This window comes from Gopherus flavomarginatus, chromosome 6 (genome assembly GCF_025201925.1).
Source record: "Gopherus flavomarginatus isolate rGopFla2 chromosome 6, rGopFla2.mat.asm, whole genome shotgun sequence".
Taxonomy (NCBI): Eukaryota; Metazoa; Chordata; order Testudines; family Testudinidae; genus Gopherus; species Gopherus flavomarginatus.
This window is the reverse complement of record NC_066622.1, coordinates 127,598,022-127,613,153: the sequence shown is the minus strand read 5'-3', so window position 1 is coordinate 127,613,153 and position 15,132 is coordinate 127,598,022. Positions and strand designations below refer to the sequence as shown.

Sequence of the window (15,132 nt, the reverse complement as noted above, 5' to 3'; positions counted from 1 at the left end):
ATGAAAAATACAGAGTTCTTCAATTTCTCCAGGTTGATATTAACAATCTAAATTCATGTGTTCATTGTAACTCCATCTGAGCCTTCCAATGTATAAGCTATACGCTCAGGGAAGGTCTACACTAGAAGCGCTACATGGGCACAGCTGCACTGGTGCAACTGCACCACTGTAGCATGCCTGGTAAAGACACTGTATGCCAGGAGTGGGCAAACTTTTTGGCCTGAGGGCCACATCAGGGTTGTGCAACTGTATGGAGGGCTGACTATGGAAGGCTGTGCCTCCCCAAACAGCCCCTTCCTGCCTTCTGACTGCGCCCCCTCAAAACCTCCAACCCCCCCTCCAACCCCCCTGTCGCCCCCTCCCGGGACCCCTGCCCCCTATCCAACCCCCTGCTCCTCCCTGGCCCCTGATTACCCTGCTCCTTCTCCAACCTCCGTTTGCCCTGACCCCTATCCACACCACCGCCGCCTGACAGCCCTCCCAGGACTCTCATCCACTATCCAACCCCCCTGCTCCTCCCTGTCCCCTGACTGCCCTGACCCCATCCACATCCCCGCCCCCTGACAGGCCCCCCAGGACTCCCACTCCCAACCCTCCCTGTTCCCCATCCCCTGAACGCCCCTCCAGAACCTCCGCCCCATCCAACCACCCCATTCTCCCTGACTGCCCACCAGGGCCCCCTGCTTCCTTACCCAACCCCCCCACTCCCTTACCAGCAGCAGGACCTCACAGCCACGACACCTGGCCATAGCCAGCTGCGCTCCCCACGCTGCCCAGTGGGAGCAGTGGGCCAGAGCACAGCCCACGTGGCTGCAGGGACAGCAGAGGAGGGGCCGAGCACTAGGCTCCTTGGCCGGGAGCTCGAGGGCCGGGCAGGATGGTCCCATGGGCCATAGTTTGCCCACGTCTGCTCTATGCCAACAGGAGAGCACTCTCCTGCTGGCATAATTACTCCATTTCCATGAGATGCTCTCCTGCTGGCATAGCACCAGCATGGATAGTGCTTAGATTGCTGTAACTTGCATTACTTGGGGCTGTCTTTTTCACACCCCTGAGCAGGGTGGATTTTATTTAAATCACTAGTCAGGAAGACTCGATTTAATCATGGATTTCTACATAAAAGTGCATTCCTGTTGGTTGTTATAACCTTAATACATATTCTTCACAACTCAAAGATAGATGTAGGTTTCATTTTTAGAAGGTACACACTATACATTTTTAAAGTGATTTATTTGGAAAACTTTTCAGATTAGTTTTACAGTTCTATCAGAAAATGAATGATTGTTTGGTTATTTTATTTACCAAAGGTAATTGAAGCAGATAGTTCACCTTCCAATGACTTACTTAATAAATATCTCCAGTTCAACAGCTTAATCATTAATATTTGGAGGATTTTCTTGCCATGTTGTATTAGGAGAACATCACCAGACATTTAAATTGTTTTATTTAACTAAAACAACAACGTTATGTATTCTGGATTTTTTTTCTTCAACAGCAAACATATAATATTTTAACAAAACAAGCATATGAATTTTTGAATTTAGTTAAACATTCAAGTTTTTTAAAATCAAGTCTGTTTTCGTCAAAATTGTTTTTAACTAAAATAGTTAAATGAAATATTAAAAAAAAATTTAAATCAACTATGCCAGTCAGGTCAACATGAGAAACTTAAAATATTGGCTTCTGGAGCTAACTCAGTTCTCTTCACCTTCATTTTTCTGTTTGTTCATAATCTGGAAAAGAAAAACAAGCTTTTCTACTTTTTCAGGTCCCAAATGATTTCTCAATTTGGCATGTATTAGCCCAAAGGAAGAAAATATTCTTTCTACACCGGCAGAAGAAGCTACTGCTGTTAAAAGTGAGATTGTCACTTCATCAGTCTCTGAATCTAAGTGCTTAAGTGACTTCCATGAACTGTCACTGGTGCGACTTTCTTTAAAACATCATCAGCAAACATATATTTCTTAAATGGGTCTTACTCCCAAACTGTGTCTCTTTTATGGCCTGCTGCCATTATAGGTTTTCCCTTCTAGTGAGAGAATGGTATAGTACAGGGGTCGGCAACCTTTCAGAAGTGGTGTGCCGAATCTTCATTTATTCACTCTAATTTAAGGTTTCACATGCAGTAATACATTTTAACGTTTTTAGGAGGTCTCTTTCTATAAGTCAGGGGTAGGCAACCTATGGCATGAGTGCCGAAGGCGGCATGCGAGCTGATTTTCAGTGGCACTCATACTGCCCGGGTCCTGGCCACCGATCCAGGGGGCTCTGCATTTTAATTTAATTTGAAATGAAGCTTCCTAAGCATTTTAAAAACCTTATTTACTTTACATACAACAGTAGTTTTGTTATATATTAAAGACTTATAGAAAGAGACCTCCTAAAAACGTTAAAATGTATTACTGGCACACGAAACCTTAAATTAGAGTGAATAAATGATGATCCGGCACACCACTTCTGAAAGGTTGCTGACCCCTGCTATAAGTCTATAATACATAACTAAACTATCGTTGTATGTAAAGTAAATAAGGCTTTTAAAATGTTTAAGAACCTTAATTTAAAATTAAATTAAAATGCAGAGCTCCCTGGACTGATGGCCAGGACCTGGGCAGTGTGAGTGCCACTGAAAATCAGCTCGCGTGCCGCCTTCGGCACCCGTGCCATAGGTTGCTTACCCCTGGTATAGTACATCTCAAATCAATGAAAGCTACACTCAGAAAGACCTCAAGACTTCTGGAATATGCTGCTCAAACAGTTTCACTTTTGTTTCTACTGCCAGTCCTCCCTTCTCACATTTATCTCCAGACTTCTTCTCCTTGTCCAGATCTATTCTGCCCCCAACTTTCTTCTATTCATTGAACTTTTTGAAACTTTGCACTTTAGGGAGAGGGAAGGGATTGATTCTGTGTATACAAATTTGCAAAGGGACAATAGGGTTGAGGTCTGTTATTTCTCACCTTTACATATTTCTATTTCTCACCCCAGAAGATTAGGTCCCTAATCCATGAACTATTGGAAATCATTTACAAAACTTTTCTTAAACATTACATGGATATATTGTCTCATAGTATAGAATTAGAATTTATAATCCCTATTCCATGATGAGGTATTTTTGCGCTATAATGTATCTTAATTAAAACATATCTTTAGATAAGTATTTTCCTCAAAAAGCTTTTCATCAAAAAAATCCAATTTAAATATAAAAATTCTGAATTTTTTTTAAATCATTGATTTTTATCCTCTCTGCCCCAGAGCAACATAAGTTAAATCGATTTAGGTGGTAGCATACACCTGCCCTCAGTAATAGCAGACTGAAAACCATCAACAGAAGATTTACTTCAACATTACATGATATTTTTTAAAATTTGGCCTCTTTTTTGTACCCACAATTATATGCAGATTCAAGTGAAGTCATTTACATAGCTAACTAATGTGGCCTTCATCAGGTAGTTAGACACCTAAATAAAATCAACTACATCTGCACACACAACTGATGGGCCAAAACTGTGCCCACCACTATTTCTGCCCACCAAATTAATCTATTCAAAATCATGCCCTCTTCACTGAACCCCACATGCATACAAAATCAATTCATGCAATAGAAAAGTAAGGTCAGATATAATTTGTGGCAGTGGGAGCATGCAGATTACAGAGATGAGTATCTGTCTATTACAAATAGATGAGAATATTGCATACACAACTGGATCTGTAACTGGAGCCCAAAAGGCAATGAAGAAAAAAAGACATATACATGTGTTTACTTCCTTTTTGTCTGTGTGTTCATTTGACCATCTATACAAACATAAAGCTGCAACTGACCAAACTTTACAATATTTTACTGATTTAAGTAATTTCTTATATGCTAACAGATATAGGATTAGGAGATTTCCAATGGAATAAAAATGTGCTTGTGCCATAAACATACAGCTAAGGGTAGCATAAAATCCCTCCTTTACCTATAAAGGGTTAAGAAGCTCAAGTAACCTGGCTGGCATCTGACCAAAAGGACCAATGAGGGGAGAAGATCCTTTCAAATCTGTGGGAGAAGGTTTTTGTTTTGTGTTCCTTTGTTGTTCTCTCTGGGCCAGTGAGGAATCAGGGCAGGGAAAATACATCTCCCTAAGCCATACCTGAACTAAAGGCCTCTAAAATTATCAATTGTAAGTAATAGGAAGGAAATGCATTAGATTATCTTTTGTTGTAACTTGTGAATTTTCCCTGTGCTAAGAGGGAGGTTTATCCCTGTTTTTGTAACTTTAAAGTTTTTCCTAGAGGGAAGATCCTCTGTGTTTTGAATCTTTTTGTTACTCTGTAAATTATCTTTCATCCTGATTTTAACAGAGGTGATTCTTTTATCTTTTTTTAAATAAACTTCTTTTAAGAATTTGATTGTTTTTCAGTGTCCTAAAGACTCAGGGGGATTGATCTGTGCTCACTTTGTAACCAATTGGTTAAGATATTATTCTCAAGCCTCTCCAGGAAAGGGGGTGTAAGAGCTTGGGGGATATTTTGGGGGAGATAGAGCTCCAAGGGGCCCTCCCTGAATGTTTGTTTAAATCACTTGGTGGTGGCAGCATGCTGTACAAGGGCAAGGAAGGAATTTGTGCCTGGAGGTTTTTATCCTAAGCTGGCAGAAATAAGCTTAGGGGGTCTTTCATGTGGGTCCCCACATCTGTACCCTAGAGTTTAGAGTGGGGAGGGAATCCTGACAGCTTGCTTCAATGGCACACATTCTACATTTGGAATAGGCTTTTGAGCAGCAAATATCTGTAGGAACTTTTGCCTCTGAAAATCAGGCCTTTAGTTGGAGTCCCAGGATCAGAGGTGTCATAAACAGATAAGTAAGAGTTAATAGAACAGAAGTACTTCATATCTCTTTTGCCTGTAAAGGGTTAACAAGATCAGTGAGCCTGGCGGTCACCTGACCAGAGGACCAATCAGGGGACAGGATACTTTCAAATCTTGAGGGAGGGAAGTTTTTGTGTGTGCTGTTAGTGTTTGGTTGTTGTTCACTCTGGGGGCTCAGATGTGCAACCAGGTTTCTCTCCTTACAGGCTCTTATATGTCCAGAATAGTAAGTATTGGGTAGATAAGGCGAGTTAGGCTTATGTTTGTTTTCTTTATTTGCAAATGTGTATTTGGCTGGGAGGAGTTCAAATTTGTATTTTGCTGAAAGGATTTTAATTTGTACTTGTATACTTAGGCTGGGAGGGTGTTCCCAGTGTCTATAGCTGAAAGACTCTAACATATTCCATCTTAAAAATTTACAAAGATAATTTTTACTGTTTTTTCTTTCTTTAATTAAAAGCTTTTCTTGTTTAAGGACCTGATTGTTTTTTTATTCGGGTGAGACCCCAGGGGACGGGGTCTGGATTCACCAGGGAATTGGTGGGGAGAAAGGAGGGAAGTGGGGGAGAGAGAGGTTAATTTTCTCTCTGTATTTGGATTATTTTCTCTCTCAGGGAGAGTCTGGGAGGGGGAGAGAGAAGGAGGGGGGAAGGTGAATTTTCCTCTCTGTTTTAAGATTCAAGGAGTTTGAATCACAGTGATGTTCCAGGGTAACCCAGGAAGGGGAAGCCTGGGAGAGGCAATGGTGAGGGAAAGGGTTTACTTTCCTTGTGTTAAGATCCAGAGGGTCTGGGTCTTGGGGGTCCTCGGGCAAGGTTTTGGGGGGACCAGAGTGTACCAGGCACTGTAATTCCTGGTTGGTGGCAGCGCTACAGGTTCTAAGCTGGTAATTGAGCTTAGAGGAATTCATGCTGGTACCCCATCTTTTGGACGCTAAGGTTCAGAGTGGGGATTTATACCATGACAAGAGGCATCTCTTGAAAATTCAGATTAACCTGACAAAGTCCACAAAAGAGAGCCAATGCCAGTGCTGGGATTAGAACTCCAAATGATTTGCTCAAATTTACACAGCAACTCAGAAGCTTGGGTCTAGTCTTGACTCAGTCTCTGTGTTGCTGTGTAACCTTTCCTTCTCATTGAGTCAATTGTCTTTTTTTTTTTTAAATCTATTGATTCCCCATAGACTCTGCAAAGCTACACTGATATTTTTGCACTGAAAGGAACTCTAATAAGACTGGAATCTTGGTGTCAGGTCAATTTACCTAGATTATTAGCCCCTTCATGGGATAAGAATCCTGTACCTGGTTATCACAAACTCTAGCTTCAATCAAGGTCTAAACTAGTTGGATGACTAAGCAGAAACAAAACAAAACAAAACAGCAGACCGTAAGGTCTGCTCATCAGGGAAGATCTTTATTTTCATAAATCTAAACATGATACCCCTAAGCTAAAAATTCCTTTAACCTGGGGATCAATCCAGTCATCAGGGCCTCGGTAGGGAACCCCATCTTCCCAGAGACATTTCACCCTTTCCAGGAGCCCTTTACGAACTCCTTCCACTGAATACCTGCAAAGGAAGGGATGGATGCTGAAGTTAACCCCTTGTAAACTGGCAAATCCACACCCTGTGACACACACATTCTAGTATTTTCAATTAAAGCTATTTTAGGGATCTAGCTTATTCTCCTACCCCACTTCCAAACAAAACCTTGATCAATCATGGACTCTGTTACTGTTAATGACACTTATTTGTTCAACTGTGTCTTAACATTTTTAATTTTATGCAAATTTATGCAAATTAAATTCTCTGCCCTTCCTGTCAACTCCAACCTCCCCTCCTCCACCCAAGAAAAACATTCACAAAATACTCCCTCCTGAAAATACAAAGACATTGCCCTTGTTTGTTTTCAATCTTACCTGTTCAACTACAGTATTTCAGAGAAAGAAAACACACGCTGATCTTCTAAAACAGTAGGCTTAAAGAGAAACTGACATGCAGTTTGGTCCCCAAATTTGGGTTCTCATAGATATTTTACCAAATTTATTAAGAATAGAAATGCTTTTAGTGTTTTTCAAAAATAGTAATGAACACAGGTTTGTTTGATTATAGGGGATGTAAACATTTCCCAAACACAACAGCACCATGGTAATGCATAAGACCCAGAAAGTGAAATAAACTGAAAGTGAAACTGACAAGAAACTTGACCAAAGTACAAAAAATAAACAAGCAGCATATACAGTGAAAATCAATTTGATTTTTAAATTCCTGCAGGTTTAATAATCTGAGATATTAGTGTCGCAGATAAGGATTTAAAAAAAATATTGGCAAGGATTTTCCCTCCTGTGGTAACTCCTGAGATGAACAATGGAAAATTCCCACCACAGGCAGGATGTAGGACAGTTATTGTCCTACAGGGTCCATCCACACTGCAAGCACTGGCATGGGGGACATGCTGGAGTGGGGCAGGAGGGGATGTTTCATGGGAGAAAGAGCGCGAGCCAGTGTGTAGCTCTACAGCAGAGGTGGGCAAACTATGGCCTGCGGGCCACATCTGGCCCACGGAACCGTGCTGCCCAGCCCTGCTAGCCCCCGGCCCCTCCCCTACCCTCGCAACCTCAGCTTGCCGCGCCACCAGTACTCTGGCACGCCACTCCTGCCAGGCAGAGTGGGGGCATGGCCGGCTCCAGGGCTGCAAGCTCCTGCTGCTCTGAGCAGCATGGCAAGGAAGAAGGTAGCAGAGGGGTGGAAAAGAATCAGGGGTTCCCGGAGGCAGTCAAGGGATGGGGAATGGGGGGTTGGATAGGCATGAGAGTCCTGGGGGGCCTTGAGGGTGGTTAGGGGCAGAAGGTCCCAGGAGGGGGCGGCCAGGGGACAAGGAACAGATGGAGTTGGATGGGTCAGGGATTCTGGGGGGGCAGTCAGGGGACGGGGAACAGGAGGGTTGGATAGTCATAGGAGTCCCAGGGGCCTGTCGGGGGCAGGGGTGTGGATAGGGGCAGGGCAGTCAGGGGACAGGGAGCAGGGAGAGTTGGATAGAGGATGGTGTCCCGGGGAGGGGGCAGTTGGGGTAGGGGGTCCCGGGAGGGGGTGGTTAGGGGACAAGGAGTGGGGAGAAGGGGATGGATGGGTCAGCGGTTCTAAGGGGGTAAGTCAGGGGGTGGAAAGTGGGAGGGGACCGATAGGGGCAGGGGCCAGGCTGTTTGGGGAGGCACAGCCTTCCCTACCCGGCCCTCCATATAGTTTCGCAACCCCAATGTGGCCCTCGGGCCAAAAAGTTTGCCCACCCCTGCTCTACAGGATTCTGGACATCACTGCCACCCATAGACAGCAGAGGGCAGGCTGCTATAAATTAAGAAATCCCCATGGGGCCATTTCAGCACCTAGAGCAGCTTGGAATCAGGAGGACACAAAGGTGGTTTATGGTCACTTTAGCCCTCCCCAGAGAAAGCTAATTTTGTGGTAAACTTCTAAAACATACAACACACAATCCCATTCTTAAATTTATCTTCAAAATATCCCTCTAATCATTCATTGAAAGTCTGGGTGTGAATTTCGTCATCATGAACATAAGAAATTATGGTGCAGAGTGCAGAAAGTTCATAGGTATTCTAATGTACTTTCATTCTGGCTTACAAAATTTTGCCAGACAAATCTTGAGCTTCTCCTGAACAAAAAGTCAAATTGAGGGATGTTCTTCTATGGTTCTTCTGGCAAATATATCCATTATAGACTGGAGTGGTGCCATCAAGCTTTATAGGATATGAAGCTATATCTTCAGATATAAAAAGCTAGTGCATTGCATCACTGTCTCTTCCATTTAAATTAATTTAATCTGAACAATTTCCTGAATATTTAGGAGATAAAAGACAGCTATTGTTCCAAAAAAATCTAATTCTTGATTCAAATGGTTGACTCTCAGCTACTTCTTGATCCATTTTAAAGCAGGAAGCTAAACTCTAATGCACGGCATTTACTATTACAGACCTCAGTATCTCACTACAACAATGAAGAATGCCCTATCCTGCAAAATAAATTATATGTCCCACAAAACACAGCACTGCAAAGCTCTGATCCTACTCCTATTAAAATTGATGGAAAAGTTTCCATTGATTTCAGTGGAAACAGAATCAGTCCTAAATCAGCAGATGAAAATGGGATTATTATATGGTGTGACGCTGGTTTTATGTCCATAACTGAATCATCCCCAGGAGCCCAAGGGTATATCTTAAGCATGTCTATACTGAGTTTTTCTGCACTGTCATAGATAAGTCACTTTTTAAATTATTTCTATGATAGTGCTTTGCCCTGGTGCAGCCTAAACCAGCACTGGTTGAAAAAATATCCAGTAGTGCAAGGCCTGAGATACCTACATATTTTTGTCTGATAGTTTGAACTATTTCAGGAGTCTACAAAAATGCACAGCTACAATATATGCACTATGGACCAGATTCTATAGCATCAGTTGCAGTTCTGCACAGAGAGTGGCTACAGATTCAAGCCCTATGTATTGGAGATTATTCTCACTAACTCAATTTGTTATGTATAGGCTTCAGGGGGTGCTTAGGAGTAATCATAAAATAGTAAGATTCTCTTCTCTTTTCTTAAAATGAGGAATTCAGAGTTGAGCAGTTCTTGCAGGGTCTCATTTTTATGACCATACAACTAATTCTAAACATATCTAAATGTTCTAGATGTTTTTTAAACTGTTTTATGTGCAAAGGCACTCTTAGAATAATAAGAGGTCCTCAAGTACTTGGAAAAACTGTGTTCTACTTTACCATCTGTCTTTGAGTGATTTATGACTTCATAAATTATGAAGTATGCTTAGAAATACTTTCATTGTTATAAAACTGTCTCCGTGTATATCTTCAAGGTGCCTAAAATGATGAACTGTTTTTTTTGTTTGTTCTGCTACCCATATTGATGGGTAAGTCTCACCCAGAAAAAAAATATTTTTGCACTTGTAAATATCATTTAAAACTCTCACACTCTCCTAGACACCCTAGTAAAAATATAGGACCTCAAAGAAAGTCCCCAAAAATTCACACTGAAGAAATCATGTGCCGTAGATGAGGGGTTTGCAGTATCCTAGCCGTATTGGTTCCAGGATACAAGAGAGACAAGGTGGGTGAGACAATATCTTTTATCGGACCACCTTCTGGTGGTGACCTGAAGAAGAGCTCAGTGTAGCTTGAAAGCAGAGCCGGCTCCAGGCACCAGCCGACCAAGCACGTGCTTGGGGCGGCACTTTGGGGCAGGGCAGCGATCGAGTTTTGGTTTTTTGGGTTTTTTTGTTTTGGTTCATCGGGGCAGCGCTGGAGGGGTTTTTTTGTTTTGGCGGTGGGGCGCTCGGGGGCGGGGCTTGAGCGGTGTGGCACTTGGGGGGCGGGGCTTCGGGCAGTGCAGCGCTTGGGAGGGCGGGGGCTTGGCACGGCGCTCAGAGGAGGGGCGGGGGCGCAGCGCAGCTCTTGGAGGGGACAGGGCTTCGGGCGGCGTGGTGCTCGGGGGCGGGGCTTTGGGCAGCATGGTGCTCGGGGGGGCGGGGGCTGGCGCGGCGCTCGGAGGGGGGCGGGGGCTTGAGGCAGTGCGGTATTCAGAGGGGGCGGGGCTTGGAGGGGGTGGGGTTTCGGGGGGCGTGGTGCTCAGGGGGCGGGGGTTTCGGCAGTGCGGCGCTCACGGGGGGGGGGTACAGCAGGGCAGCGCTCTTCTTTTTTGCTTGGGGCGGCAAAAAAGTTAGAGCCAGCCCTGCTTGAAAGCATGTCTCTTTCACTATCAGAAGATGGTTCAATAAAAGATATTACCTCACTCACCTTGTGTCTCTAGATCAGAGGTGTCATTCTGTGCAGGAGTCAAATCCCATATTCAATTATGATTTATGGGCAGGGTATAAATTCAGGATTGCATACTTCCCTCTATCTACAGCAATCTCCCACTGATATCGTTGAGAAGTTAGCAGAGAACCTGGCCTTTTAATAACTAAACTTTTAGGTGGTGTTTGTTCAGAACCTTACACATTCAGCATAGTTCAGTGAGAAAAATCTATTCTTCTGTAGGACTACCACCATATCTGCCCTTTATTTCTCTTCTTTCCCGCTCTGCTATGTTTTTCTCCCTTTTTCCTGTCTCCTTTGTTCTTCCCTTTGCATTTCCTCTTCTCTGCAGCTACTCCCATTTCCCACCTCCCAATTTGTTTCACTCCTACTACATTTGAAAGTCCACCTCCTAAAAGAATCAGCAATTAAATAGCTGATGTTGACACAGAAGTATCATCCCTGGGCTTTAGGGAATTAACACTTCAGAGTTATTGTCTGAAGCTTTCTGAAGCTGCAGGCAGACATCATGGCATCCGTTACATTCTATTCAATTTGGAAAGTTTACTTCAAAACCATGAGGGCTAGAATTTTACTTCTTTTTTAAATGAAAGAAGAGACTATGTCCTGTAGGTCATAGGCTGTATATTTGACACCCCTGGTCTGAATACTATATTAAATATTATTTATTATTATTATTTGTCTTTTGGAAGCACATAGGAGACTCCATCTGGACCAGGACCACATCATGCTAGGCTCTGTACAAACAAATAATAAAATGATGGCCCTTGCCTCAAAGAACTTACTGATAAAACAGGTCCAAACACACTGAAAAAGGCCAATTAAAACTTTTTATCTTAATCTCACATTATGGACACTTTCCAGACATATGATCAAATGGATTAATTACCTCAATACATAAGATACATGCAGAGATACCCTCAACTTCTTTACCATTGCTCATATACAAAACATACATCTAAGAACATACTGTAAAATATGGCTACTTGGGCAACCTAGAAAAGATAAATTTAGTAACCTGAAAATAAGAGCCTCAATAAAAACAAAACATTTTTACTATGCTTTCTTTTGTTATGAAAAAGAAATGTCCTAGCTGTGCTCCGCAGTAGCCACTGTTCCTCAAGTACCTATGTACGATTATTCACTTGCAAAAACCAGTTTCGTTTGGTTTTAACTCTCACTTGTCATGTCACGTTAAATTTAGGCCCCAATCACACATGCACTTAGACCCCAGTCCTTCAAAGCTCACAGCAGTAAAGTTAAGCAAATGGGAAAATATCGGAAGGATCAGACCCTTACACCAGGACTACTCAGCTGTGTACAGTTAAGCACGTGCATAAAAGCTTACAGTGGCCCTGATTCTGCAAGCTACTCCATCCATGAGGAGCCCCATGAAGTGACTGGAGCCCCCTGCGGGTACTTCCAAACAAACCAGTTTGCAAGATTGGAATGACAGACCTATGGTCCCATTGTTTGACAGAGACCTGAAATTGCCATCATTTCTACCCTTTGCTAATGCTTTTACTTAACATGTTTCCTTTTACCCAGTTCTCCATCATATGGGAATCTCTGATCTCTATAGGCAGGATGAAAGGGACTCCACCACCCTTCCTCCCAGTATGGGATCCTTGGTGTCTATGTGGCTGGTGAGAAGATTCCTCCCCACCGCAGGTGCACCCACCTCAGAAAAAATAATGGACTCCTTAGTCCCTGTGGAGCTGTTAGAGGAGATTTCCCCAACCCCCCAAATATGGGATCTCTTGTGTCTATAGGCTGAATAAAAGGAACTTCCCCCCCAAAATATGGGGGTCAACAAGGAGATTCCTATGGGGCTAAACAAAGGGGCTGGTGCCATTGGGGCTAGAGGTGGGGGTTCCTGTGGGACTAAACAAAAGGGCTGGTACCATTGGGGCTAGATGTGGGGTTTCCATAGGACTAAACAAAAGGGCTGGTGCCATAGGGGCTAGAGGTGGGGGGTTCCCATGGGACTAAACAAAAGGGCTGGTGCCACTGGGGCTAGAGGTGGGGGATTCCCGTGGGACTAAACAAAAGGGCTGGTGCCACTGGGGCTAGAGGTGGGGTGCCCGTGGGACTAAACAAAAGGGCTGGTGCCACTGGGGCTAGAGGTGGGGGATTCCCGTGGGACTAAACAAAAGGGCTGGTGCCACTGGGGCTAGAGGTGGGGTGCCCGTGGGACTAAACAAAAGGGCTGGTGCCACTGGGGCTAGAGGTGGGGGATTCCCATGGGACTAAACAAAAGGGCTGGTGCCATAGGGGCTAGAGGTGGGGGATTCCTGTGGGACTAAACAAAAGGGCTGGTGCCACTGGAGCTAGAGATGGGGGATTCCCATGGGACTAAACAAAAGGGCTGGTGCCATTGGGGCTAGAGGTGGGGGGTTCCCGTGGGACTAAACCAAAGGGCTGGTGCCATTGGGGCTAGAGGTGGGGTTCCCTTGGGACTAACAAAGGGGCTGGTGCCATTGGGGCTAGAGGTGGGGTTCCCGTGGGTCTAACAAAGGGGCTGGTGCCATTGGGGCTAGAGGTGGGGATTCCCGTGGGACTAAACAAAAGGGCTGGTGCCATTGGGGCTGGAGGTGGGGGATTCCCATGGGACTAACAAAGGGGCTGGTGCCATTGGGGCTAGAGGTGGGGTTCCCGTGGGACTAACAAAAGGGCTGGTGCCATTGGGGCTAGAGGTGGGGGGTTCCCGTCGGACTAAACAAAAGGGCTCGTGCCACTGGGGCTAGAGATGGGGGGTTCCCGTGGGACTAAACAAAAGGGCTGGTGCCATTGGGGCTAGTGGTGGGGATTCACGTGGGACTAACAAAGGGGCTGGTGCCATTAGGGCTAGAGGTGGGGGGTTCCCGTGGGACTAACAAAGGGGCTGGTGCCATTGGGGCTAGAGGTGAGGTTCCCGTGGGACTAACAAAGGGGCTGGTACCATTAGGGCTAGAGGTGGGGTTCCCATGGGACTAACAAAGGGGCTGGTGCCATTGGGGCTAGAGGTGGGGGGTTCCCGTGGGACTAACAAAGGGGCTGGTGCCACTGGGGCTAGAGGTGGGGGGTTCCCGTGGGACTAACAAAGGGGCTGGTGCCACTGGGGCTAGAGGTGGGGCGTTCCCGTGGGACTAACTAAGGGGCTGGTGCCATTGGGGCTAGAGGTGGGGTTCCCGTGGGACTAACAAAGGGGCTGGTGCCACTGGGGCTAGAGGTGGGGTTCCCGTGGGACTAACTAAGGGGCTGGTGCCATTGGGGCTAGAGGGGGGGGTTCCTGTGGGACAAACAAAGGGGCTGGTGCCATTGGGGCGAGAGGTGGGATTCCCGTGGGACTAACTAAGGGGCTGGTGCCATTGGGGCGAGAGGTGGGATTCCCGTGGGACTAACAAAGGGGCTGGTGCCACTGGGGCTAGAGCAGGAGGAGGCTCCATGACGGGGCTCACGGACAGGGCCGGCTCTAGCCATTTCACCGCCCCAATCACGGCGGCACACCGTGGGGAGCGCTGTGCCGCTCGCCGTCCCGCGGCTCCGGTGGACCTGCCGCAGACGTGCCTGCGGATGCTCCCCCGAAGCCGCGGGACCAGCGGACCCGCCGCAGGGACGCCTGCGGGAAATCCACTGGAGCCGCCTGCCGCCCTCCTGGCAACCGGCAGAGCGCCCCGCGGCGTGCCGCCCCCACACACGCTTGGCGCGCTGGGGCCTGGAGCCGGCCCTGCTCCCAGCCCCAGCAGCGAGGATTTCCCCCCCAGCTCCGCTCTGTGCCGTGGAGGCAGCGGCCCCTGCCGGCCGAGCGGGGAAAGGCGCCTCCTCAGCAGCCGGCGCCGCAGAGCGGGCGGGTGTCAGTGCCACGGTGTCTGTCGGGGAGGGCGAGCCGGAGGCTGCCTGGCTGCGCCCCTACCCGATCCCCGCGCCCAGGCCCCCCGCATGCAGCCCTCACCCTGGAGCGGCGGCGGCGCATCGAGGAGCTCTCGCGATCCTCCCGGCAGCGGCTGCTCCAGTCCAGGGACAGGATGTTCTCCAAGCTCACCTCCATCCTGCAGCACGCCGTGGAGGCGGTAAGGCCGCCGGCCGGCCCGGCCACGCCACACCGGGGATCCAGCTGGGGCCTAGTGGGGAGCGGGGCCGCCGGGGGGAAACACGCTCCCTGATTGCCCCGTCTCTCCCCTTGATCCTGCTCCGGGTCCCCGCTTGCCCCTCCGCCTCCCCCTGGATCCCGCTGCCGGGGAGGGAGGTGGCAGAGGTGGGGACGCGATCCCCATTGTGCCCCTTCCTGTGTCTGCTGGGGGGGGGGGGGGGCGCTGTTACGGCCCCTCCCCGCCCCCCGCAGCCCGGGGAGCGGTCCCTGGTTGGCCGCCCCCAGGGCAGGGCGGCGAGGGGTGGGGGCCCGGGCGGGTGCGTGGTGACCGGTGTTAGCCGCGCTGTTCCCTTCACCTTCCCCGGCGAAGGGGTGAATTT

At 47.0% G+C, this 15,132-nt stretch overlaps 1 protein-coding gene and 2 long non-coding RNA genes across 4 annotated transcripts in view; 2 read left to right on the top strand and 1 right to left on the bottom strand.

Annotated features, from left to right (window-relative positions):
- Nucleotides 1-1,240: 1,240 nt before the first annotated feature.
- Nucleotides 1,241-15,056, bottom strand: LOC127053786 (uncharacterized). 2 transcript variants are annotated; one of them, XR_007775114.1, is made up of 3 exons: nucleotides 14,705-15,056; nucleotides 6,313-6,415; nucleotides 1,241-1,733 (listed from the first exon to the last, which is right to left on the bottom strand). It is a non-coding gene; the product is annotated as an uncharacterized LOC127053786 (long non-coding RNA). The 2 variants fall into 2 exon arrangements; XR_007775113.1 differs by lacking the exon at nucleotides 14,705-15,056 and adding an exon at nucleotides 14,615-14,700.
- Nucleotides 13,283-13,906, top strand: LOC127053789 (uncharacterized). The gene is made up of 3 exons (XR_007775117.1): nucleotides 13,283-13,326; nucleotides 13,430-13,585; nucleotides 13,636-13,906. It is a non-coding gene; the product is annotated as an uncharacterized LOC127053789 (long non-coding RNA).
- The window catches only part of FHIP2A (FHF complex subunit HOOK interacting protein 2A), a 48,145-nt gene continuing 47,654 nt past the window's right edge, over nucleotides 14,642-15,132 (top strand). Inside the window, exon 1 of the mRNA XM_050958978.1 lies at nucleotides 14,642-14,732. Within this exon, the coding sequence (XP_050814935.1) occupies nucleotides 14,688-14,732 (45 nt within the window). The 5' untranslated portion in view covers nucleotides 14,642-14,687. The remainder of the gene's footprint in view (nucleotides 14,733-15,132) is intronic.